At 35.1% G+C, this 24,133-nt stretch overlaps 1 protein-coding gene across 1 annotated transcript in view; it reads right to left on the bottom strand.

The window, feature by feature from the left end:
• The window catches only part of APC (APC regulator of WNT signaling pathway), a 236,043-nt gene that overhangs the window by 9,080 nt on the left and 202,830 nt on the right, over positions 1-24,133 (bottom strand). Inside the window, exons 10-15 of the mRNA XM_044662181.1 lie at positions 21,683-22,061; positions 14,872-14,967; positions 7,637-7,776; positions 7,024-7,101; positions 6,134-6,250; positions 517-731 (exon numbers count right to left, since the gene is read on the bottom strand). Coding sequence (XP_044518116.1) covers positions 517-731; positions 6,134-6,250; positions 7,024-7,101; positions 7,637-7,776; positions 14,872-14,967; positions 21,683-22,061 — 1,025 coding nt within the window. The remainder of the gene's footprint in view (positions 1-516; positions 732-6,133; positions 6,251-7,023; positions 7,102-7,636; positions 7,777-14,871; positions 14,968-21,682; positions 22,062-24,133) is intronic.

Genomic DNA, 24,133 nt, shown 5'->3' with positions numbered 1-24,133 from the left:
GACTGGCTATATTAGGTTGAAAAATTTTTAATCAGCAATAAGAATTTCAGCCATTATCTTCTCTAAAATTAATCCTTTCAGCCCTTTGAAATACTTATTTTTGAGAGTCTAAATAGGGTTGGGTATGCCCCTATTTTAGTTTAATCATTATATTTTCCCTTTTTAAATACACTGTATGCTGCAAATGTCTTATTTTTTTAATGATGGAGGAGAGGAGAAGTTTTAGGCTACTTTGTCAAAACTAAATTTAATTCTATCTTCCCAAGTTCTGAGTTTTTGGAACTTGAGAATGTCCAGTGAAGGGAACATTTTTTTCATTTACAATATGGTTTGCCTAGAATTTTACCATGCCTTGAATAATCCACTAACAAATATACTTCATGCTAGTATAGCAATATGTATAAATTCATAGATATTTGCTCATAAGTATATACATTTTGGGTAAGGAACTGAAATGTATTTTAATTTCATTTTGAAATACACACATGCACATACATATATTATTTTGCTATATACCTGTGGTCTTCATTTGTGGCAATCAAGCTAGACACATTCCTTAGTATCCCACCTCCACTCTCAATGATGGCTAAAGTATTTGTTTGGCTCCGGTAAGTTAGTGTGCCAACCAAAAATGCAAGAGCACCATCAACAGCACAGATATCAGCTTTATTTTCAGTGCAATGTGCTGACAAATTCCATAAGGCACTCAGTACGCTTTTGAGGGTCGATTCCTATAAAGAAATAGAAACAGCATCTAATCAGATACAGAATTTGTCTCTTAGAGCTTATAATTTTTTCCTTTTGAATCAGACTTATTCATTCTAACTTTATCTTTTTCCTTTTGATACATTATTTAAACATTTGGAATTTTTCCTTCGAAATACTTATTTTTGAGAGTCTAAAATAAAATATTGAAAGAGAATTGCAAGACCAATGTCAGAAATATTCCTATTTTAAAAATCAACATTAAAAAGTTATTAAGGTACTCAAAAACCATAGCAATCTAAATATATTAAGTAGTTCTAAAGAGGAATTTCTTACAAAGGACTTACAAATTATAAAACACTATAAAATATGGTTTTTTATAAATTATTTAAACACTGTCATTATGAAAATAATGTAAACTGATAAAACAATGATAAAATGTGTCACAAGTATGACCTAAATTGTGATACACACACGTAAATTAAGTACACAGACCATGATGACTGGTGAAAATTTCTCTAATTTTTGAACTTTTAACAACTATCAATGAGTATTTACTATGTACCTAGCCATTTCATCTAATTAGATTCAGAAAGGCATTAAAATTTATTAAAAGCTTATTGTGGTGAGAGTAGAAATCTAGAAGAAAAAATATAATTTATCACTTGTTCATATGGGTATATGATATGGGATTTTGATTTTAAAAGATTACTCTATGACAAAAATGAATATATATGGAAATAGGTTTTGAGTGATAATATATGTATAACCTGGTCTAATTGCTTGTCAACTCTGGGAGGGGAGAGGAAGAAAACACGAATCATATAACCATGGAAAAAATTTTAAAATAAAAATTTAAACTTAAGGTTTATTGTGTACAATAAACTGTGTTGAGAAAGTACAAAATTTAGATTAGACACAGTCCTTTTAGATAAGATAATCAATCTCTCAAGGAGCTTATATATGAGTAGGTTGAAATACAGCATAGGTGCACGTGTTTTGAAGAGAAAGCTGGAGAAATAAAGTGGCATTAGGTTTTAGAGGATGTTGAATGGCAGAAATGGACTCTAAATTTCATTTATAAGGCAAGAGATTCAGTTTTAAGCAAGACTTCAGTATATAAACCAAGAGGAAAAAATATCTGAAAAAGAGGTGGGTCAGTAGGTTGCAGGATGGAAGAAGGTTACATAATGGAGGAAAAGAAGAAAACTGCACACTTGGAGAGAGGAGAGAAATTTGAGGCTTTTTTTGAAGATCAGGGAGTTTATTACTATAAAGACGTAATTTCTTGCCTTTCAAAGAATGAAGGAGGCACAAAGATTGCTTTAAGCAGCGCTGTATAAGTTTTATGGTAATTGAATATATTCCATTAGAGCTTATTATGCATTCTGTCTAGATATGTTTAATCAGGGAGATGCCCCCTTTGGAAAAAATCCTTACCTTCTCTCTTAGAATCAATACTGTGTACTGGTTCTAAGGCAAAAGAGCTATAAGGACTAGGCAATGGAGGTTAAGTGACTTGCCCAGGGTCATACTGCTAGGAAGTGTCTGAGGTTGGATTTGAATCCAGAACCTTCCATCTTAAGGCCTGGGTCTCAATCCAGTTAGACACCCAGCTGCCCTTACTCTCCCCACCCCTTCCTTTTTTTTTTTTTTTTTTTTAAAACAACTGTAGGATACAATTAGGGTCAAGGTGACATGAAAAGCAATGTCAATTTCATTTCATTCCTTTTGAAATACACACACACACACACACACACACACATTTATCTACAATGTTGTCATTGCTACTTGTAAAAGGTTTGTCATGAAATTATAATAGTCTCCATGTATGAACTGTAACAGAAGGTAATGAAGGGATATATATCTATGTATCTACATATCTATATGTTTGTAGATTGCAAGTATATAGATAATTAAGTTTATAGTTGTTGTTACATGTAGTCCCCAGTAGTGAGAGCAGGCCCCAATAAAATCAGAGCCTAAAATCAGCTAGAAATCACAAAGCATGTAGTCTGCTCCCCAGCAAGAAGGAAAAACAAACTTTCCCTCTCTCCAAATACTAGATGTCCAGTCAAGAAAAAAATAATATAAGAGTTCTGTGAGAAATACATACAGTATTCGTTCATATACTTATATGCTACCTGTGATTTACAGCAATACTGTAAAGAAAAACAACTCTGAAAGGTTTAAGAGATTTGATTAAGTTAAAACCATCGTTTGCCCATCACTGCCTTAAGCAATTCCCTAATCACTAAGCCCCCACATCCAGATGTGCCTGGATCAGGCACAAAGCCTGTATTAGACAAAATTTACTACTTTCTCTCCTAGGCTAGTTACTCAAAGGTTTTTATTTCATTTTTTTGTAACCGTTTTCATTTCTTCTAGGTATTCAAGTAATCCTTATGGGAAAATTATTTTTTCCTTTGTGTTTCTGCTTGCAGTTGTTTCAGTTACTTGTTTCTTCCTTGTGAGGATTTCTCTATTTGTAATAATTTTTTATACTGGTTGATGAAACAGCCTAGTAACTTTATTTGAACAATTGGAAGGAAGTGAATAGTGATATAGTACTTATATTTTAATAGAGAACAAAGAACCTTAATGTCTTTAAAGGGTATTGAGGGAATTAAATAAAAAAAGAGGACTAGGAAATAGTTTGTTCTGTGGATTCAAGAAGGAAAATATAAAGAAGGGTAAAAGGAAGAATATTCTTTGTAGAAAGGAGAAAAGGAGGAATGGATTTTGCTATGTTTCTTATACTTGGGGTGAGAAGAGTATACAAACATGGTTTCACTCTTATTTGAAACAGACAACTGAGAACTCAACATAAACACAATTTATTGTAAATATGGAGACAGAGTGCTGAATTAAGGAGTCAAGAAGATCTGAATTCAAATTTTCCCTTAGTCAATTATAAGCTATGTGATCCTGGGCAAATTACTTCACCCCACTCAACCTTAGTTTCAATTGTAAAACAGGGAGAGTAATAGCAACTACTTCAAAAAATGAGTAGATAACACATGTAAAACACTCTGCAAACCTAAAGTCTTTTATAAATATTGTTGTTCAGTCATTCCTCTCATATCTGACTCTTTGTGACCTCATTTGGGGTTTTGAAAAAGATAGTGGAGAAATTTGCCATTCTCCAGCTCATTTTATAGGTGAGGAACTGAGGCAAAAAAAGTTAAATGACTTGTCCTGGGTCACACAGATAGTAAGTATCTGAGGTGAAATTTGAACTCACGAAGACAGGTCTTTCCTGACTACAGATCTGGTGCTTTAATGCACTGTGCCACCTAGCTATTATTTTTGTTATTTTAATTCAAAGAAGGAATACTTTCAAAGGAGAGAAAACGAAAAAACCCTCAAAGAAATAGAATCTAAGGGGATGTCTTAAAGACTCCCTAGTGAGGAATGGCTGAACAAACTGTGGTATATGAATGTACAGATTATTGCATCATAGGAAATATTGAGACACAATTTCAAGGAATCATAGATAGTATGTCCTGAATGAAGGGCTCAAACCAGAAGAACAATTGATACAAAGCCAGCAATACTGTAAAGAAAAACAACTCTGAAAGGTTTAAGAGATTTGATTAAGTTAAAACCAGTGGAAATGTGCATCGGTCATGGGTGGGGGGAGTGCGGGGGGGGGGGGTGAAGGGGAAAGTAGGAGAATGAATCACGTAACCATGTTAAAAATGAATATTAATAAATGTTTAAAAAAGGAAAAAAAAGAGATCTGATTAAGGCAATTGGTCAACCTCAAATAAAGCAAGTTACCCATCTCCTGACAAAGGTGATGGACACAGTTATGGACAAAATACATTTTTATACATAAACCCTGGGTAGATTAGTTTTGTTTAACTCTGCTTGTCTGTTACCAAATAGTTTTCCCCCCTTAACTTTCATTTTTTATTAAGAGGAAGTACAGAGGGAAAGCCTGCAGGATTAGCAATAATGATACCAAAAAAAAAAAAAAAAAAAGGGCCATTTTAACATTGTAAAAAACACAAAAGTGAAGAGGACATTCAGAAGGAAGCAGAAGTGTTGAAGAACGTTATAGAATTGATTATATACTTTAAAAAAAGCAAACAGCATGATATGGATATTCATTTCATGTACAATGTTCTTATTTTGTTCTGCTATGTGTATAGAAATGCTCTTTAGGCACTATTTAAGTTCAGAATAATAAAAAAAAATTTTAAGTTGATGGAAGAGAATCAGCAAAAGTGGGAGAAATTGAAAAAAGAAAGGAGATGGGGCCTTGGAGTAGAAGCAGAGAGTAATCAAAGAGAAGAAATGAGACATTTCTTCCTGAGACTTCAGGGAAGGATGAAAGAATAAATGTAGACAGAAATATGATGAAGTTAAAGATCTTAGTGAAACATGAAACAAAATCAAGAAAACTAAATCAAGATGGGAGGGCAGGATTAGGGATTAAAAGAGATAATATTTAAAAGAATGGCTATCGGAAGTGGCCTATGGAATATAGATATTGCTCAGGGTTCCTGAGTTATAACCAGGACCAATTACAAGACTTTCTCCAGCAATACTTTTTGGCTTGGGATCAGAAGAAAAAGGAGATGTGAAAAACAAAGGCAAAACTACTCTTAATGGAAGTAATTATGGATCAAAGACACAAGATGTTAGCATGATAATTGCCTAAAAAGTGAGGAGACTATTTGATGTAAAAAATTGATGAAATCAGGAAAAATGAAAAAGGTAGTTTGCAATACTGAAAAGGAAAGCTTTTTTTTTTTCCCAGTGCTCATTGAGATGTTCAGTTAAGGAATGTTGCTGTTCAATTGCTCAGTTGTGTCCAAGTTTTTGTGACTTCATTTGGGGTTTTCTTGGTGAGATTTTTCATTTCTTTTCCAGCAGATTAGGCAAACAGAGGTTAAGTGATCTGCCTAGGGTAACATAGCTAGTGAGTATCTGAAGACAGAAATCAGGTCCAGGCCCAGTGCTTTATCCACTAAGCCACCTAGCTGCCACCGGCTAAAGAAGATTTCAACTGTGTTCTGATTCCAAGTAGTAGGTTGCCAAGATAAATCTTTTAAAACACTGACTCAAATAGGCTTTCCTATTGAAAGAGATAATTTATGATACACTTCCTGGAAGTCTGAAGTTTTAGTCACTTTTTTACATTTTTAGATATTATACATCAGTATTTCAAACTTTGGGAGCTGAGAAAGAACTCTTGAGTACAGTATCAGACATTTTGATGCTATTCTTAATCATTCTATTTGTTTTAATCATCCTTCTTTACTTTAATCATTCTACAGAATGGATGGCAGAATGATTCAAAGTAGAAGATTAGAAGGATGGACATGGTCAAAAGGGACAGGTTTTAGAAAAGGCATTGCTAAAGCTAATCTATAGTGAATCTTCTTAATGTTGCAATACTAAATGTCTTACTGGATACCTTTTTAACTTCCAAAGCACATTCCATTAATGCTTTTACACTTCCAACTTCACGCAAAGTTTTTTTACTATTCACATCAGCTCGCCAAGACAAATTCCTTAAAACACTTGCAATGACCTGCAAAATAGTTATTGGATTCAGTTAGGAACATATGCTTTTTCATATCAAATAATCCTTACTATCAACTTCCTTAATAATTAATTGATAAGCATTTTTATTAAGCACCTACTATGAATGCCAAACATTTGGAAGACAAAGAGAAATATGAAATAATCACTGCTCTAAATGAATTTACATTCAATTGGGGGATACCACATGTTAATGAATAAGTATATATGAAATAAATACAAAGTCAATCTGGGGGGCAAACAGCTGGGCTATTTAGAGAAGCTTTTGGAGGAGGGGTGAGTTTTGGGGAAGAGAGTTTATCTCAGTTTTGGTCATGAATTCAGTGTCTTCAATGCCAGAAAAAAGGATAAAAATCACAATATCACAGGATTTCAAGTCAAAAAAGAAGGAATTCCCACAAGAATATGTGGTCATATCCAATTTTTGTTTGAAGGCCTCTCCTAAGGTGTAATCCATTTCCTTTTGAGGCAATCTAACCAAATAACTTTCAATGTTAAAAAATCTTTCCTGTCAGCAAGCCCAAATTTGTATCTTTAAAATTTCTATCATATTGCTCCTGGTTCTGACAAGGTAAATGTAATCTCTTTTAAAAAAGACTACTTTCAGTCTTGATACTTAAAGGCAGGTACCATGTCAAATCTCTGCTGAGTTTTGCTCAAATATGAGGTGCTAAGTACTAAATTCAGCTGGGCTACTTGGGTTCACTGGAATAAAGAACTTCATTTTTGGAACCCATGCCCATAAAAACTCCCCAATGTTACCTGTTGTAAGTCTTCACTTTCAGATTTCAATTGGGCTACAAGAGCTCTCATACAGCCTTTCATAGAGCACAGAGTAGCCTAAAAAATAAATAGAAAAGAGGTGATCAACAAAACAAGTAACCCCATATTTTGTATATGTTTGATGTTTTGCTTCTGGAAATGAAATTTCATTTTAGTCATAGATGACATTTTGCCCAAGAAGGAATTATAATGCAATTTATATAATGGAAAGACAGATCTTACTCCTTCACTCTGGTTGGATAACGTATATGTTTCCATTATGTGTCAAAAATGAAAAGCTTCAAGAAACTGTAGCCAGTATGGTACCATGTATGATACAGATGCCTGGGTCACCAATACTCTCAGACATGTAGTTGGTAGCTTGCACAATCCCACAGATTTGTCTCTTCAAAAAGGATAAGATTTTGATTTCCTATATATAATAGCTTTTAATGCTTTTACTGGGTAAGGTGGTAAAAAGAGTGTGATGTGAAGGGATAAGTCTTGATTAGTACTAAATAAGGGGCATTATAAAATTAAAAGTGGCAAAAAAAAAAAAAAAAGCAAATTGAACCAAGATAACTCTTTTAAAAAACACGAAATAAAAGTCTACCTTATTTGCTACATCTCCAAAAGTCAAGTTTGTCAGAGCCATTCCAGCATACCGTCTTAACGTAACACTGTAGTGATCGTTAGTAAGCCCATACATTTCACAGTCTACTTGTAATAATTCAGCAATGGCCTGTAGTCCACCTATTATAAAAAAGCAAAAATTATTTCAAGTGAAAAATAATTATGTAGTACTTTTGGTTATTTTAATCAGTAGGAAAATCCCAAGTAATGGAAATACATAACTTAAAATTTCCTATTAGAATTAAAAATCAAAAGATTTAGAACTAGAAAGTACCTCATAGGTAAAACAGTTCGACTCCCCCATTTTATAGATGAGAAACCTGAAGAGGTGAAGTGATTCATCTAAGGTCACATAGTAAGTAGAAAAACTAGGATTCAGATTCAGATCTTCTGATTCCAAATCCAATGTTCTTTCCACAGATAGCCAAAGAACTGGCTTCGATGCAAGAAATATAGTATTAGGGTTAAAATAGATTTGGGATTTAGTTTTGGGGTTTGGTAAGTTAGTGACAAGAGGGAAAATTCTGTCTGACTGTCTTGAAGGCCTAGCTAGAATCTTGAGGAAATTCTTGGTAGGAATTCTGAGACCTGAGGAGCTGGGAGTTCTGTTGAGCCCAACTGCCTTTTCACTCACTGCTGGGTGTGTTTCTGCCCAGAGAGGAGGCTGGAAAACTGGGATCTTGGGAATTCCTTGAACCTGGAGTGACAGTTCGGAAAGAAGAGAAAGTTGGAGGTTTGGGAAGAACTTGAGAAGGAATACCAAAAGTTAAGAGGAAGAAAACCTGTGTTACTCTGTGTGTGGCTGTGGAGAGGAGACAGGGTTTGAGACTTGCCAGACCAAGAAGCCAACCAAGCAGAGAAATCTGAGAAGGCCCAGAGTTGAACAACTACAAGAAGGTAGTAAATGTAAATTATATAAGGCTAGTAACTATTAGAAATAGGTTTATATAGTTTAGAAATTGGGATTAAGATAGGTCTAAGGAGACAGAGTAGGCCGGCCTGGGATTCAGGCTGAAGCAGCTTTGTGAGAAGTCTTGAGTGGGGAGGGGGTTAAGGTAGATTTAGGAATATTATCCTCTAAACTTTTTACCTTTCCTTTGAACCCTTTTAAACCTATTAAATAGAGGTTTTGCTTTCTAAATCTGTCTCCAAGCCATTCACTCTGCGTAGGCCAAAAAGCAGTTACATTGAGCATAAGCTCCAACCAGCTCAACTTCACCTGACAGCTGGCTGTTCCTTTACCAACAATACCAAACACAGACTATATGACACTGTTTCTATTTTAAGTCATAAGAATAAAATGAATGTTTTTCTGAATGAAGTTAAATATTAAATCTCCACAGAACATTTTATATATGATCTGAAGGAAAGAACACACAGGGAAATCTGAATGTTCTGAAGATTCTGGGTCAGAAAGAGCCAACCAGAGAAAAACTACTGGACAATTTTTTAAGGCTGAAGAAATGAGAAGAAAAAGTTAATAATGCAATGAGGAAAATAAATCCAACTCTGTTCTCAATAACTTCAATGTTTTCAATTATATCCTAGGAAAGGGCCTTGGGAATCATTGTTGTTCCCTCAAGGAAATGGGTATAATATTTTATTGAGGGCAAAAGGGAAAAACAAAATCAAGAAAACAGAAGACTTGGGTTTAAATCCTGACTCTTGCTATTCATTCATTGGGTGAACTTAGGCCAGTGACTCAATGTCTATGTTTCAGTTTACTCAAAGGAGAGAGCTAAATGATATAACCTCTATGTTCCTTTCCTCTTACTCAGGTTTGCAACCTTGGAGTTATCTTTGACTTTTTACTCTTCTGCATTCCCTAAAACCAATGAGATGCCAAGTATTATTGATTCTATCTTAACAGTTCATCTTTCCCCTTCTTTCCATTTAAAAAGTTATTACTAGTTTAGACCTTCATGTCTAAACTTGTCTTACATGTTTAGACCATTCACTGTCTTGTGCAAACTATTACAATAACATTCTAAACCAATCTTCCTGCCTCTGGGCCAGGAGTCTTCAAACTTCTTTGATCATACATCCTTAGAAGTAAATAATTTTTTTTAACATCTTCATTTATATTTTTTATTTTTAAATTACATGCATGTACTATTATACTAATAATTATATGCATTATAAAAACACAAAAATACATTTAAAAAGGATAAAATGAAGATGAAATAATATTGATCCTAGGACCAAACTAGGAAACCCATTAAAAACTTATTGAGTAAAGGAGTGACAGGGTCAGAAATGCTTTTGGAAAATCATTTTGGTGAAATGTAGAGGAATGAATGAAGAATGAGGAGACTTTAGGTTTAAAAAGATAGTGGAGGGCCTAAAATTAGGAAAAGAGGTTATATGAATGGAGAAGTTGTAGAGATAGAAATGAAAACCATACGGCAACTGACTGGATATGCTGAGTGAACAAGAGCAAGAAACAGCCATTAGATCTGATGGAGAGAGGAATGTGGCAGGGAATTTTGTCTAAGCAGCTGCTATAGGTGCCTAGATCTAGGAAAGGATAGAGTGAGGGAATTGAGGGGAAAAAAGGATCATGCAATTGTATTGATAATTTCAGGATACACTCTCCCCCACTTATCTTCCCTTATTGTTCACTTTCTGATTCTCTCCTCTTTGATAGTGGTCTTGTTGAGGTCCAGATCTCAAAGCATCTCAATTTCTTCCCATGCTGGGCATTTTACAGTTCACCAGCCTCAGTCTTCCTAGAATTGCTGGTTCAGATGAACTATTATTTTCAAATTTTCATTCAAAACCAAATAGTTCTCTTCTCATTCACACACAAATATAACTTACTTAAAGCTGGTTAGGCCCTTTTTCAGGAGAACTCCCGCAAGACCTTTGGCTGATTATTAGCAATATAAAGACATCCAGACCAACAAGAGGTAGGCCCTGCTTTTTCTTCTAAATTTGACATTTTATGAAGGAAAAATCTTTCAACTCTTCCATATTTAATTCCTTCATACTACATTGAAGGTAAATTGAGTTTTAAAGAGACTTTGCTAGCAGAACTTTTTTTTAATTAAAAAAAATATTTTTTAAAACCTTAACTTCTGTGTATTGGCTCCTTGGTGGAAGAGTGGTAAGGGTGGGCAAGGGTCACACAGCTGGAAAGTATCTGAGGCTGGATGAACCTAGGCCTGACTTTCAATCCACTGAGCTACCCAGCTGCCCCTTTAGCAGAACTTTTAAAAAGATTAAATTATGAGGCTGGAAGACCCAGAAGAGCTAGTCTCAAAAAGACAAAAGTTTGTCACAATTATCTTAAAGGTTCAATTCTTTCCCCCCTTTTAAATTTAGAATATTTTTCCATGGTTACATGATTCATGCCTCCCTCTCCCCCTGAAGCCGACAAGCAGATCTACTGGGTTATACATGTATCATTGTTCAAAACCTATTTCCATGATACTCATATCTGTAGTAGAGTGATCCTTTAACATCAAAATCTCAATCATATCCCTATCACACTATGTGATTGATCATATATTTTTCTAATGCTTTTCCTTTTCCACAGTTCTTTCTCTGGATGTGGACAGCATTCTTTCTCCTAAGTTCCTCTGGACTGTTCTGGATCATTGCATTACTACTAGTAGAAAAGTCAGTTATATTCGACTGTGCCACAGTGTACAATGTTCTCCTTGTTCTGCTCCTTTTGCTTGGCATCAATTCCTGGAGGTCATTCCAGTTCATATGGAATTCCTCCAGTTCTTTATTCCTTTCAGCACAATAATATTCCATCACCAACATATACAACAATTTATTGAGCCATTCCCCAATCGATGGACACCCCCTCATTTTCCAATCTTTTGCTGCCACAAAGAGCACAGCTATAAATATTTTTGTACAAACCCAACAGTGGTATGGCTGGGTCAAAGGGTAGACAGTCTTTTAAAGCCTAAAGGTTCAATTCTTAAGAGCACAGAGCATGCATTAATCTCTCCATATTGAATGACTACAGATATTTTACTCTCTAATGGGGGTATGGAGGGGTTTTCTGCATGGGTAATGGAGTTTTCTTCATCATGAGTACACTATATTATAACAGTGAAATCATAAGATTCAGAGCAAATTTTTAAAACTGTGGGGAAACATGTACAGTTTTGCTCCAACCATTAGGAAGCAAGGAAGAAAAGACAAGACTGAGAAATGTCTTTCTTTACACAGCTTGTTTTTTACCTTTATCAATTCTCAATTCTCTCTCTTGATGAAATCCCTATAGCAAGGTTTGCTGCTTCAGAGCTGGGGAAGTCTCTCCTTTTGCTAACTGGCAAATGGTAGCAGGAGTCTACAAATCCTGGTAGGACTAAAGAAGAACCCCAAATTGGACTTGTGAACACAATTTTTTTCTCTGAAATGTACACATATACAAAGTACTCAGGTTTTAGGTTTTAGGTTTTGCAGTACTCTGTAAGACAGCTAGGTGGCACAGTGGATAGAGTGGTGAGTCAGGAAGCCCATCTTCATGAGTTCAAATCTAGCCTCAGACTAAGTGTCTAGCTATGTGATCCAAGGCAAGCCCCTTAACCCTGTTTGCCTCAGCTCCTTTATCTAAAAAATGAGCTAGAGAAGGGTTGGTAAAACACTTCAATATTTTTGCCAAGAAAACTCCAAATAGGGTCACAGAGAACAGACATAACTGAATCAAATGAACAACAACACTAGATTAGACTAAATAAGTCATGATGAAGAGTTCATGTGTGTACACGAACAATGTAGAATGAATGGTATGGGGAAAATTACATTGAAAAGTGTGTCATTTAAAATTACTCTAAGCCCTTAGAGATGTTCCAGGGCTCCCTGCTACAACTCCCCCGACACCTCCCACTTCCTTTGTGGGAAATGTCAGAGAAAGTATAAGAGAGAAGTTTTTGGTGCTTTTACCGGAGGCTGGTAGATGTTCTCTACCCTGAACCCTGCAGAGCTCTTGGCTAGTAGTTCTCTCTCAGTGCCTTTTTTCCCCTTCTATTTATCTCCTAGTTTTCCCTAGACCTTCTGTTTTCTAATTTAAATAAAACCTAGCTATTCTAAACCCTAAGTTGCTATCTGATCTTTTATTTGAGCCCCGAAGGGCTCTGGTCAATTTCTGGGGGTGGGGACCGCTACCTTCCTTTCCCTTCCCCTACCTTCCTTTCTCCCATCCATCCTTCCTCCTACCTTCCTCCCTTCACCCTCACAAAAGGGAACCAGGACATACAACTACTATCTGATATTAGACCACCTTTACCTCTTGCCCAGACTATTACAATAACCACCTGACTGGTTTTCTTCTCTCAAATCTTTTCTCACTTCAGCTACTGAAATGATTTTCCTAAAGCAGAAATCTGACATATGATTCCTTTTTTCAATAAACCCCAATCATTTTCTATTGCTTCTATGTTCACATATAAAAACTTCTATTTGGCTTTTTAAGTTTTTCACAAACTGGTCCAACCTACTCTTCTAGCTTTATAATCCTCAAAATGGAGGTTTCATCAAGAAGACCTGAATTAAAATTGTGATTCAAAACACTTTCTAGCTGTGTCCCTGGGCAAAATCTGATACTCCTCTTTTGACCCCTTTTATGATCCACACCTTGTCTTATAGAAAAACATTACAGCCTTTAGGAAAACTTTAAGTTCTTAGTAAACCAGAACTTAATGAGTTAACAGCCTTTTTTCACTCAGCAGAGTAAAGCGGCAGCTGTGGGACTATCTCTCTAACTGCTCCAGGCATTCCAAGGTCACCGAGTGGCAAGCTCAGGCAAAATAACTTTTAGAAAAAGTGAGGCTCATTTTTAGCCTTGGGATTTTTTTTCCTCATCTGGCATTATCTTCATAAGAAAATTCTTTGTAAAACTATAACTTTATTGTGCTTTGATATGACATAATTTGTGTTTCTGTGCAAACACGAAGTTTTGAGGGGGTTCTTTTGTGTAAAATGAGTCTTGAAATATATATAATAAACTCCATGCTACAAGAGAGCAGAAGCAATAGTATGAGCGGACGGAGAGATCTTTCGTGTCCCGTTATTTCCTTATCAACTAAACTGTCTTTATCAGATTATCTTATGATGATAAATAGATCTCGAGATTTAATCAGCCTTAGTTTCCTTAAAAGTAAAATGTAAAGTTTTCTTAAAGCATTATCTAAGTCTTAACTATTGTTATCTCCAGGCCTTTGTACTAGCTAGCTATTCCCCAGGCCTGAAATCCATTTCCTCTTCATCTCTGCTTCTTATATTCTCAAGTTTCCTTCAAGACTGTGTTGAAGTGCCACCTTCTACATGAAGCCTTTCTTGATTACCTTGTTTGTGTTTTCACCCCTCAAATTATCTATTTTATCTAATCTATTTCCACATATGTTGTCTTCCCAAAGGTAGACTATAAATTCTTTAATGGAGAGGCTGTTTCACTTTGGTCTCTGCCTCCATTATCTAGCAGAGTGCCCAGCACACAGCAGGTGCTGGATAAATACTATTGTTGATTGAATTATTGTATGTATGCTGAATTAGGAAATCTAGTTGACATCAACTGCCTCAGTATTACCTAAATTATAAATAAAACAAGTACATAACCTATAAATAAATAAAAATTAGTACAAGAAAAACATATAATTTAAAACATATGTTTATACATACAAACACAATGTAGATATATATTATATATCTTTATATTTCTATTTTACTATAGAATGTATTATGATAAAATAAAGGGCTTTAAATAACTCCCTTTTAACTGAATTTTTCTTAATCAAATTAATATTGAATGTATTTGTACATCATGTATTTTCTTGAAGATAGTGAAAGCAAACAACATATTTTTGGCATTTCCTCCTGAGCAGAGCTAATGATCGTAAACCTTAAAAACAAAGCTGCTGCCTATTTATTTGCACAGGGTGAACTACTTAAATTATCCTTATCATCTACTAGCTAATAGATGGTCTGTTGTGGCAGTGAGGAAAAGGTATATTGCTTGTTGTTGCTTTTTTTAAAACAATTTTTAAGTTTTTGAGAGTGCAATTTCAAATTGAGTGACAGTTTGGTAATTAAAAACCTATCTGTTAGAAACTATACTGAGATCAGAAGCAGCAGTTGGTGAGAGACATTAATTGTAGCTTAGTATAACACAGTTATTTAATATATCTGAAGATCTAAAAATGATTCAATATTTTTCTGTGATTCTTGAAGCCAAATTAAGAAACATTTTTGTCTTACCAAGTTCATTCATTGCATGCCTGTGTTCTTCATCAAATGAAAGTTTCATTAGAACACACACAGCAGGGCAGATCTGATGTTCAACAGGAGCTGGCACTGTTAACAAGAAAATAAATGTGAAAAATAAAGCTTTAGCATAATAAAAAGGATCAAAGAGGCAATCAAGTTAGAAATCAAGTCCTTCAAAAGTACTTTCAAGAAAATTTTATTGCAAAATTTAAAAAAATTTTTGTCTGGCTCCAAAAGAAGTTTATTACTTACCTTGTCTGCTTTGGCAAAATGTGTGGATTAGTTATGGTAGGGTGCTTGAGAGGGCATCAGATAGTAAATTCTTTGTACAACAACAAAAAAACGGACATTTCTGTACAAAATTGTTCAAATTGGGATTGTTCAATGTATTTTAACTTTTTAAACCAATGTTTTTGAATATTATACTGTAGGTAAGTAAGCATGTGTGAATGAATTTATTATCTGTTTGAAAATGACCTATGAGGCTGTGCACATAAAGCAACCAAAAATATAACTAATCTGTGATTAATAAAATGTGCCAAGATCAAATAATGCTGTATAAAATATATCAAATTCCATTTAATACTGTTTCATTTTTCATCAAAGTTTTATTAGTGTTTTTTCTTCTCACACTATTGATTTCCCCTTAAACTTATATTCTGAAGTGAACCCATCCTTTTAACAAAGAAAAGCACATAAATAGTAACAGTTGCAATGACCACATATTTGGCAGTGGATAGTGAGCTATATTCATAGTCCTAGACTTCTCTGAGATGAGAGAGGGATAAAATTAACTACTTTAAACATAATTTCCAATATAGGAAAATAAGTCCATTTTGTGATTAAAGAAATACAATATTTCTTTATATATCTCATTATCAAAACACAGAAAAAATAGTTAAGTACCTATTTTAAGTAAGTACAGTATTAATGTACTGTAATTACTTAATTACTTAAGTATTTGTAGAAATAAGGCTACAGAAGCTATTCTTAATGCATTAGTTATTAATGATCAATTTGCAAAATTTATTTTAAAATTAAATAAAACCACTAAATATCAAAGGACAGTATTCAAATCCTATAAAAGGAGTTTGTTCTGTACTATCTTGATCACAGTCCTTTCTAAGCTCAAAAAAGAGTTAATATTTGTTATGAATTCCCTAATAATTAAGAATTAATACTTTATTTTTTATTTCTTTCTTAGATTTAGATTAAGACTGACATGCAGTCTTGTATAATTTAATAGGATTCCTTCTATTAAACTTGCACACACCTGTAGGAATAAGTTGAAGGAAGGGTATCATCAACTGGAAAGCCAATACTCCCATTGGCATTTTTCAATCATATTTGCCAGGCTATTCATAACAAAGGCAATTTTGGGACACAACCTTTGGTTGATACTGTAAAGAGAGTGTAGATAGCCCCAGGAATTACTACTGTGGCAAACAAGATCTGTTCTAGCTATACTATTTCTTAAAAATTCAATGGTGGGAGACCATTAGCTTATACTCCTTTTGAAATCTGCAAATATTACTATGCCAAAAGCAGGAAAATATAAGTATCGCTTGGTGTTGGTAGATAAGTTGACTAGATGGCTAGAAGCATTCACATTGGTTAGGAACACTTCAGCATTTGTTGTTAAGATCTTGCTGAGGGAGATTGTTCCAAGATTTGGAGTACCAGTCAAAATTGATTCAGATAAAGGGGGCCATTTCACAGATAGCATTCTAAAACAAGTAATGAAAACTTGGTATCTCAGCAAAGTTTCACCATCCACAAAGTTCAGGTCAAGTAGAAAGACTGAATAGAGAAATTAAGACCATGACAGGGAAACTTTGTACCAAGACACATCTGAAATGGCCTGACATATTACCCCTACTGTTATTCTATATCCAAACAAGACCAAGGACTGATATTCATGTGTCTCCATTTGAAATGTTGTATGGCCTTTGCAAGCCAAGAGTTGTACAAATGCCTATGCATCAACGTTAGAGGGTGACATCCAAATAGCATCCTATGTAAGTTCCTTACAAGATAGATTAAGAGAATTTCAAGATCCCAGTTTGGGACTATTAGTTCAGAGTGGTCCTCTGGATTATTCATTATATAATATTAAGCCAGGTGACTCAGTTTATATAAAGAATTTTGATAAAGCCTCAGCAACACAACAATCATGGGTTGGTCCATTCACTGTAATTTTAACTTCACCTTCCTTAATAAAAGTGTTAGAAAAAAAGAGTCATGGTTTAATTGCTCACATGTTAAAAAGATTCCTAGAAAGGTATAAGGAGAAGAAGAGAGAGATCCATAAGAAGAAGATGGGAGAGATAGCTGAGAGATTATCATTAGGCAATATGTCTACAGTCAGAAAGATCAGGGAAGAGGTCAACGGATCAGACAAAGAGGACAACAAATCAGAAGGAGAGGATTGAAGAAAGAAGATATCGTGGAAGGATCACAGAGAAGTATAGCAGACTGGACATTGCATGAATAATAGACTATTTTCTACAAGGATCTACTACTGAAGAGCATAATGGACTGATTTGTAAGGTTTTGTATCATATTGCATACAACATGATTTCACTATAGTTACATGCATCAGTACATATTATGGTACTGAAGGAGACGAAGGAAGAGGAAAAGAAGATGGGAGAAGAGAGACAACAGACAAGATGGAAAGAGGAGTATCTGAGGATCTGGTGAGTATAACTACAGGCAACATATACATTTAGGACAAATTAAAAAAGGGATATTCATATTAGTTTTATGAGGCCTTATTTGGATGAAATGTATTTAGGATATTTCACTTAGGTAACATTAGGATACATATAGAATTAGATAGATTTTTTGTTTTGGGTTTTATTTTTTAGTATTATCAAAGGGCGTTGAATTTCTTACACAAACATATACATATCTGTAAAATATTTTGTATATATAGTTATAATATTTTGTACATAGGAATTATAGTGTAATATAGGGTGACTGTGTAAATGTGTAGATATTTTAAATTTTGTGTGAGTGTGTAAATATGTGTGTAAAGAGTGTAGATATTGTAAATTTTGTATATTCTTGTATATTGTGTATGTTCTTGTATATTTATGTATATTTGAGTGTGAATAATTGAAAGAAAAATTTATATTTTTATATTCTGTATATATATTTGTAATTTGTACAAAAACTATTATTTTTCTACAAATCTGTAAATGTGTGAATAGTTAAAGGTTTCAAAGATAGGATTTTTAGGATAAAATACTTAGTTTCCAGTTTTATGTAGACAGTTTTATTTTATATATTAGAATAGGATATAGCATAAAGAAAAGTTTTGTCTTGCAATTGTTTCAACTAAGAGTTTTAAGATATATTTCGTATAGCTTTTTGCATGGTGTAATAAGGAACTTCTGGGACAAGATGGAGGATAACTTGAGTGACAGGAACATTGGTTGAAGTTCTTGGAATGTGCCCAGGGTGGCATGAGCCAGGGCCAGAAGACAGTTGGAACCACCCTATAAATACCCAGGGACAACAGCAAACTGGGTCTCTCATTGTTGAGGATTCTTAGGGGGAGGTGGGGTTGGAGGGTGGGTAGGCCTAGACCTGCAATCCAGCATCCATATCTGGTTGCCATAGGAAATCAATTAACCTGCTAATTAAAAGATCTGAGAGAAACATCATCACAACCAACAAGAAGAATATCACTAACCTTCCCTTTCCTTTGGCTTATGCCACGGCTGGGCTGAGCCAGGGATTGAGAGTGAGAAGAAAGCTCCAGCTTTCTCTATCATCCATTTGATTCAGTTCACCTTTATTCATTTAGACATAGCTTAATATTCCCAAACCCTTTATCCTAATTCCTTGTTCCTAACCTTTATAGATAGTAAATAAATCCTGTTATAGTTCAATCAAAGAAGATTGGTGTTCCTTTCCTAATTAGTGAATCATCTATAGCCGATTAAGAAAAGGATTTATAAACTGCAGTCAGAATAGTGTTAATCCAGCAAGTATATCTATACTAGCCCAAACCAATCCTTTACCATCAAATCCAACTCCAAGTCAGGGATAGAGGAGTTGTTAAACTTACAACTCCTATTAGGTTCCTGATTTGGGCGCTTTTGTGGGCTTGGCTAAGCTGATCTCCATAGGCTTGGGATCACTGACACATTGGGTAACCACCTGGCAAACACTTCACCCAATAGCCCAGATTCATCCAGTGCCTGTAATTTCCTGTGCCTACTTGGCAGACTCAGTCAACAGAGCCTGTCAGGTCAAGTGAGGCTCAGGAGCCTTCTGATTAACAACCTGCCTCCAGGAATTTACCGACAACACATAGTTAGACAGGTATTTTTGCTTACTGTAAAAGCATATGCTACACTGCATTATCTATAACTTTATCTTTGAAATTTTTTGTTGCATTCTGTATGTTGAGTTTTGCTATTGCTATTGCAACTTTTGTATTTGTTTTCTTTTATGTAACTGCTTATTGTTATTCTTTTTTTCCCTAATTCCTTAGTGTTAGGTAGTGATAGAGAGGAATAGATAGATAAGGTTTAGATAAGAACTTTGTTGTGGGATTACGTAAGTAAGAAAGAATAAGTTAAAATAAGGGGATATAGTGATGAGCATATGACAAATCTGTAGATTTGACAGATGCTCAGAGGGCAGAATGTAGGAATAAGTTAGGGATAGTCTGATTTCTAGGGTTAGCTGAAGGAAAAGAATTTTGAGAGAAGCCCTGGGAAAGGATTCTGGGTAGAAAGGAATTGTGGGTCTACAACTGGAAATACCTAAACTTCACTTCCTTCTTGGATTTTGACCACGCTGAAGGGAGGTTTTGTGTCTGCCTACAATTCCCATCAAGCTGAAGGAGTTTTGTTCTAAGACAGTGATGGGCAAATTATCCAGACTGTAGTTTGCCCATCACTGCCTTAAGCAATTCCCTGATCACTACATCACTGTTCTAAGAGACTCTCCCTGGAAAGTCAAGATTTTTGTGAAGGAAATCTTTGACATCCAGGTAGAAGGTTTGCTTGGAGGAAACTAATTTCTCTGAGATCAGTCTTCATCTGGCAGTGATCCATCTATCAGAATTCCTATTGGCTAAGCTAAGGTAATTCAAAGCTTTCCATCTATAACTTTGAGTTACTTACTACAGCAGCCAAACCCAGAGGTTTTCCCCCTTTTTTTCCTATTAATTATTGGTAATAAGTTAGATTAAGTCAGATAGTATTGGGGGTTGTCTTAGATAGCATAGGGAAGATTAATCAGGGCCTACTGAAGAAAACAAAGCCTCTCCTTTCCCAGTAGACTTAGAAAGTATGTGAGTTCCCTAAAATATTAATAAGAAAAATAAAGTCTGTTAGATAGATGAGGAAACAGATTCAGAGAGTGTCATATTCAAGCTCTGGGAGTTGAGAGTCACACCTTGATTGACAGGTGAAGACAGTTGGACATCGAATGTTCCCAGAGGCCATGAGGACAGGAGGAAAGGCAGTTGGGCAGAAAAGGATATAAATACCCTGGGAGCTCTTGACAGGGACCCCTTGGACCCCTTGTCTTTTGGGACCTTGGCTTTGCTTTGGCTGAGCCTTGCCTAAACTCTTGCTTTGGACATTTGATCTTGAACATTGATTGACCTGTGGATCCTCTGATTCTCTCTGAATCCCTAGCTATTTAGGTACCTAAACCATCTCTAGATATTTAGGTATCACGGGGCCCGGGGGGATCCGGGAAGTGAGTAGGAGAAGAAGAAGAGGGTGGGTGGTAAAGGGTGGTATTTCCTGAAGGCTGTAGAACTGGCAAAACAACTAGCAGTAAGAAGCTGAGAGAAACCATCATCAATATTTGCATCATCCAAACAGTTTGCTTACTCTGGTTTGGCTGTGGCCAGGCTGAGCCAGAGGAGGTGAAGAACAAGCCCAGCATTACTGAACAGCCTACAATCCTGAGGGATTATTGTCATAGCTTTAGTGATAGGGTCACCTATTCCCCAACCCTTTCCTGATCATTCCTTTCCCTTGTTAAACAACATAGATAAAGTTATTAAGTACCTTCTTGGAGTAGTTATTCCGTCACTGCTCTGGGGAGGGAGCAATGCAGTCAAATGAACTTTATTCAAGGCTGATAGAGCCCAATACCAATAATCAATCAACCCCAGGTGGGACCTGAAGGGGTTACCCATCCATTGACCTTTAGGGATCCTGCCTGGGCACTGTTATAAAGAAGGGCAGTTATTATAACCTCCAGCTTGGTGGCAGGGCTCAGGTGTCCCTGCACCAGCCATTAGGGAACCAAACCAAAGCTCCCTCAGATTAATATCTCAGATTACTACTACTACTACTACTAACCAGCCTAATAGTGGTAGTATCCAGATTACCCCATTCTTTTATAACAAGAGGTATGTGATTTATCCATGGTCATATGGCCAAGTGTAAGAGATAAATTTCAAATTGAAGTATTCTTTAGCACTCTTTATTATACAACATGTTGCTTCAGTGGAGATTCTTAGCTGCATAGTTAGACTTATATTAAGAGAATAAAAGGTCTTATCATATATACTTAATGTTTTGGTTTCCCAACTACTTGACAATCTTTTTTTAAAAGTTTTTTTTCAATTGTTGATAACTAAACTTTTGGTTAAAATAAACCATATCTAGAATGAATACAATGCTTTTTTTCTTTTATGTCTTATTTATTAGGATAAGTTAAAACTTCGATATGAGCTTCAAATTGTGTTGAATGGTGAATAAGAAAAAAAATTAAGCAAATTTTTTCTAACATTTTCCCTGTAATTTGAATTATAACATACTTGGATTCTTGTCCTGATCCATGCCCTGTTCATGGGCTTCTTGCCATTCCCAACAGGTTTCACAGTAAGCTCGAATCTGTTCCAAAAGATGAAGGACACGGATTTCACGCCTGCCTCTCTTGTCATCAGGCTGTGAATGAATGATATTGTGGAGTGCTGCACTGGCTCTGGCACGAGCTTCCTTACTTCCTCGGGAATTTCCCAACAATACAGAGTCTTTGTCGTTGCCATGTAAAAGCTGGATAAGGAGAGGAAGACATCCAGATTGTCGCATAGATATGCAGCTGTCTTGGGAGCTAGACATAGCTAGCAAAGTTCGTGACATGTCATCCTTATCATGAGTACCAAGCATCGACAGCAATGAATAAACCATTTCCACCTGTGGGACAAATAAGTTTAGAAAAAAATTTTTGATTTTTATATTGAAAGACAAAACACCAAATGAAGTAATGAATGGAATAGCATCAGAAACTAATTTTTACTACTTTCCAGGATGCAGAAATGATTATCATTTTGCAAAACACATTTGTTACAAACATTTATGACATACTATAACATAGGTGGTGGTGATTACTACTAAGTCTGCAATAAACAGAAGGTTTATTATGGTGGATTGCACAATTCACTCCTCTATGAAGGTTTGTTAGTAGTGATGGGACTCAAAGATCAAATTGTGAAACAGTCATATAGGCATGATAAGCCCAGCTTAAGTTTTTCAGTAGAAGTTAATTCAAGTAATTATCTTTTAACAATTTTTCATTTGGGTCAATAAACTTTTGTATAAACACATCTCAAATAGGTAAGATTTTGAAATGTCATGCAAAAAAGGTGCTTAGACTCTGATGAAACCTCAAAAGTACTCAAAAGCATAACTCCCAAAATGCATGAAATCCTAAATATCTGGACTTTATCACTAGTTGTCCTTTTATCAGATTCCAATGCTAACACAATTATAATTATGTACTTTCTTTTATACATATAAATATCACAAAGCAATAAAATTACATGTTCAAAAAAGGTATGATTTTATAAATCTAAATAATAGAAAATATCATTAACATTTTCTAGATTTTGATTTTATTTTTGGTGGCTTCAGGGCCCTGAAGTATTTTGAATGAGTAGGTTACACTGAAATGCATTTATAGGCTAAGATTATTTGACATTTCCTTTATTCAAAGTATCATCAAGAGCAATGCTCTAATGAAGAGCCACTGTGGGTCTCTACGTTACCCTAGACCTTTTCTCTAGTTATTTCCCTCCCTCAGGTCTTTACTCCAAAACTTCATATTCAGTCCTGTACTATGGACAGGAGAGAGAAGGTACAGGAATCCAGCCTGATAAAGGTGATTATGAGGCAAATGACTCTGGAAGGTATGTAGCTAAGAGGACATTCCCTAAAGAATCTAATTTTCAATTAGTTGCCAAATTAGGAGATCAAGTTGCTTCAAATGAAATTACAACCATATCATTTGAGTCTTCTTAATAAATATATAGGAAGAAAAGTTCAGTTAATCATTGGACAAGAGGTTTTCTGGAATAAATGGAAGGAATGCTTGGTGAAGAGACATTTACTCCTCTCCTAAGTAAAGTAAGGTAACTAGGAGAAGGGTAATCTACCTCATTTGATTTAAAAGTACACTAAACAGAAATATGTAGAAGGAGGGTTGGCAAAAATCACCAGTTCAAACTGAGGGACACTGAAAGGTAGAACCAGTCAAAAGAATGTAATTCCCTTTTATATACCTTAGATAGTTCTTAATATACCTAAGCATTTGAACTGAGAGAGGATAATACAGCAGAAAAAGTGAACATTGTTAATATAAGAATCATTAAGTTTTTTCCTATAAAGTAACTAACAAATTAAACATTTAATGTATGATTCTGAGGTTAAAATGTAAAGGATTCATTGATTAGTTCTTCAGATCCCAGTATGTTATGAAGGTTAAGTTCTTGTTATTAGTCAATTCAGTGGAGCTCTGATATTCAATCAAAATGTGAAGGTCTGAGGTTGATTTAAACCTACTGCCTGAAAGCTCCACTGAAAGGAGATAGAATTCTGTGAAAGGCTGAATACCTTAGTAACAGTTCCTAAGGAATCAGTTGGGCTTGATGAAACTAGGAAGTTGTTTCAACTTTCTGGAACCTTATTGGTGTTTATTATTCAAGCACAAGCTTGATCTTGAAGTATTTGGATAAGCTAGGCTCATTCCCAAGATCTGACTGCACTGACAAAGAGATGATGATTTTGTCCTCAATAAGGTAGGCTACCAGCTTAATGAATAAGAGCTGTCAGAGACTTGTAGATTTAAAAGGGTTTATTATACAGGTTGACAGGAAAGGAAATTGGGAGATGGGAGAAGGGAAATTAGGTGAACCCTATGAGCCTTTAATCTGTAAAAATATAATATAAATTAGGATGGTATACAAATAGAATTTTGCCTAGGTGCTGAG

This window comes from Gracilinanus agilis, chromosome 1, assembly GCF_016433145.1.
Source record: "Gracilinanus agilis isolate LMUSP501 chromosome 1, AgileGrace, whole genome shotgun sequence".
NCBI lineage: Eukaryota > Metazoa > Chordata > Mammalia > Didelphimorphia > Didelphidae > Gracilinanus > Gracilinanus agilis.
The sequence above is the reverse complement of the archived record's forward strand: the minus strand, read 5'-3'. Positions and strand labels throughout refer to the sequence as shown.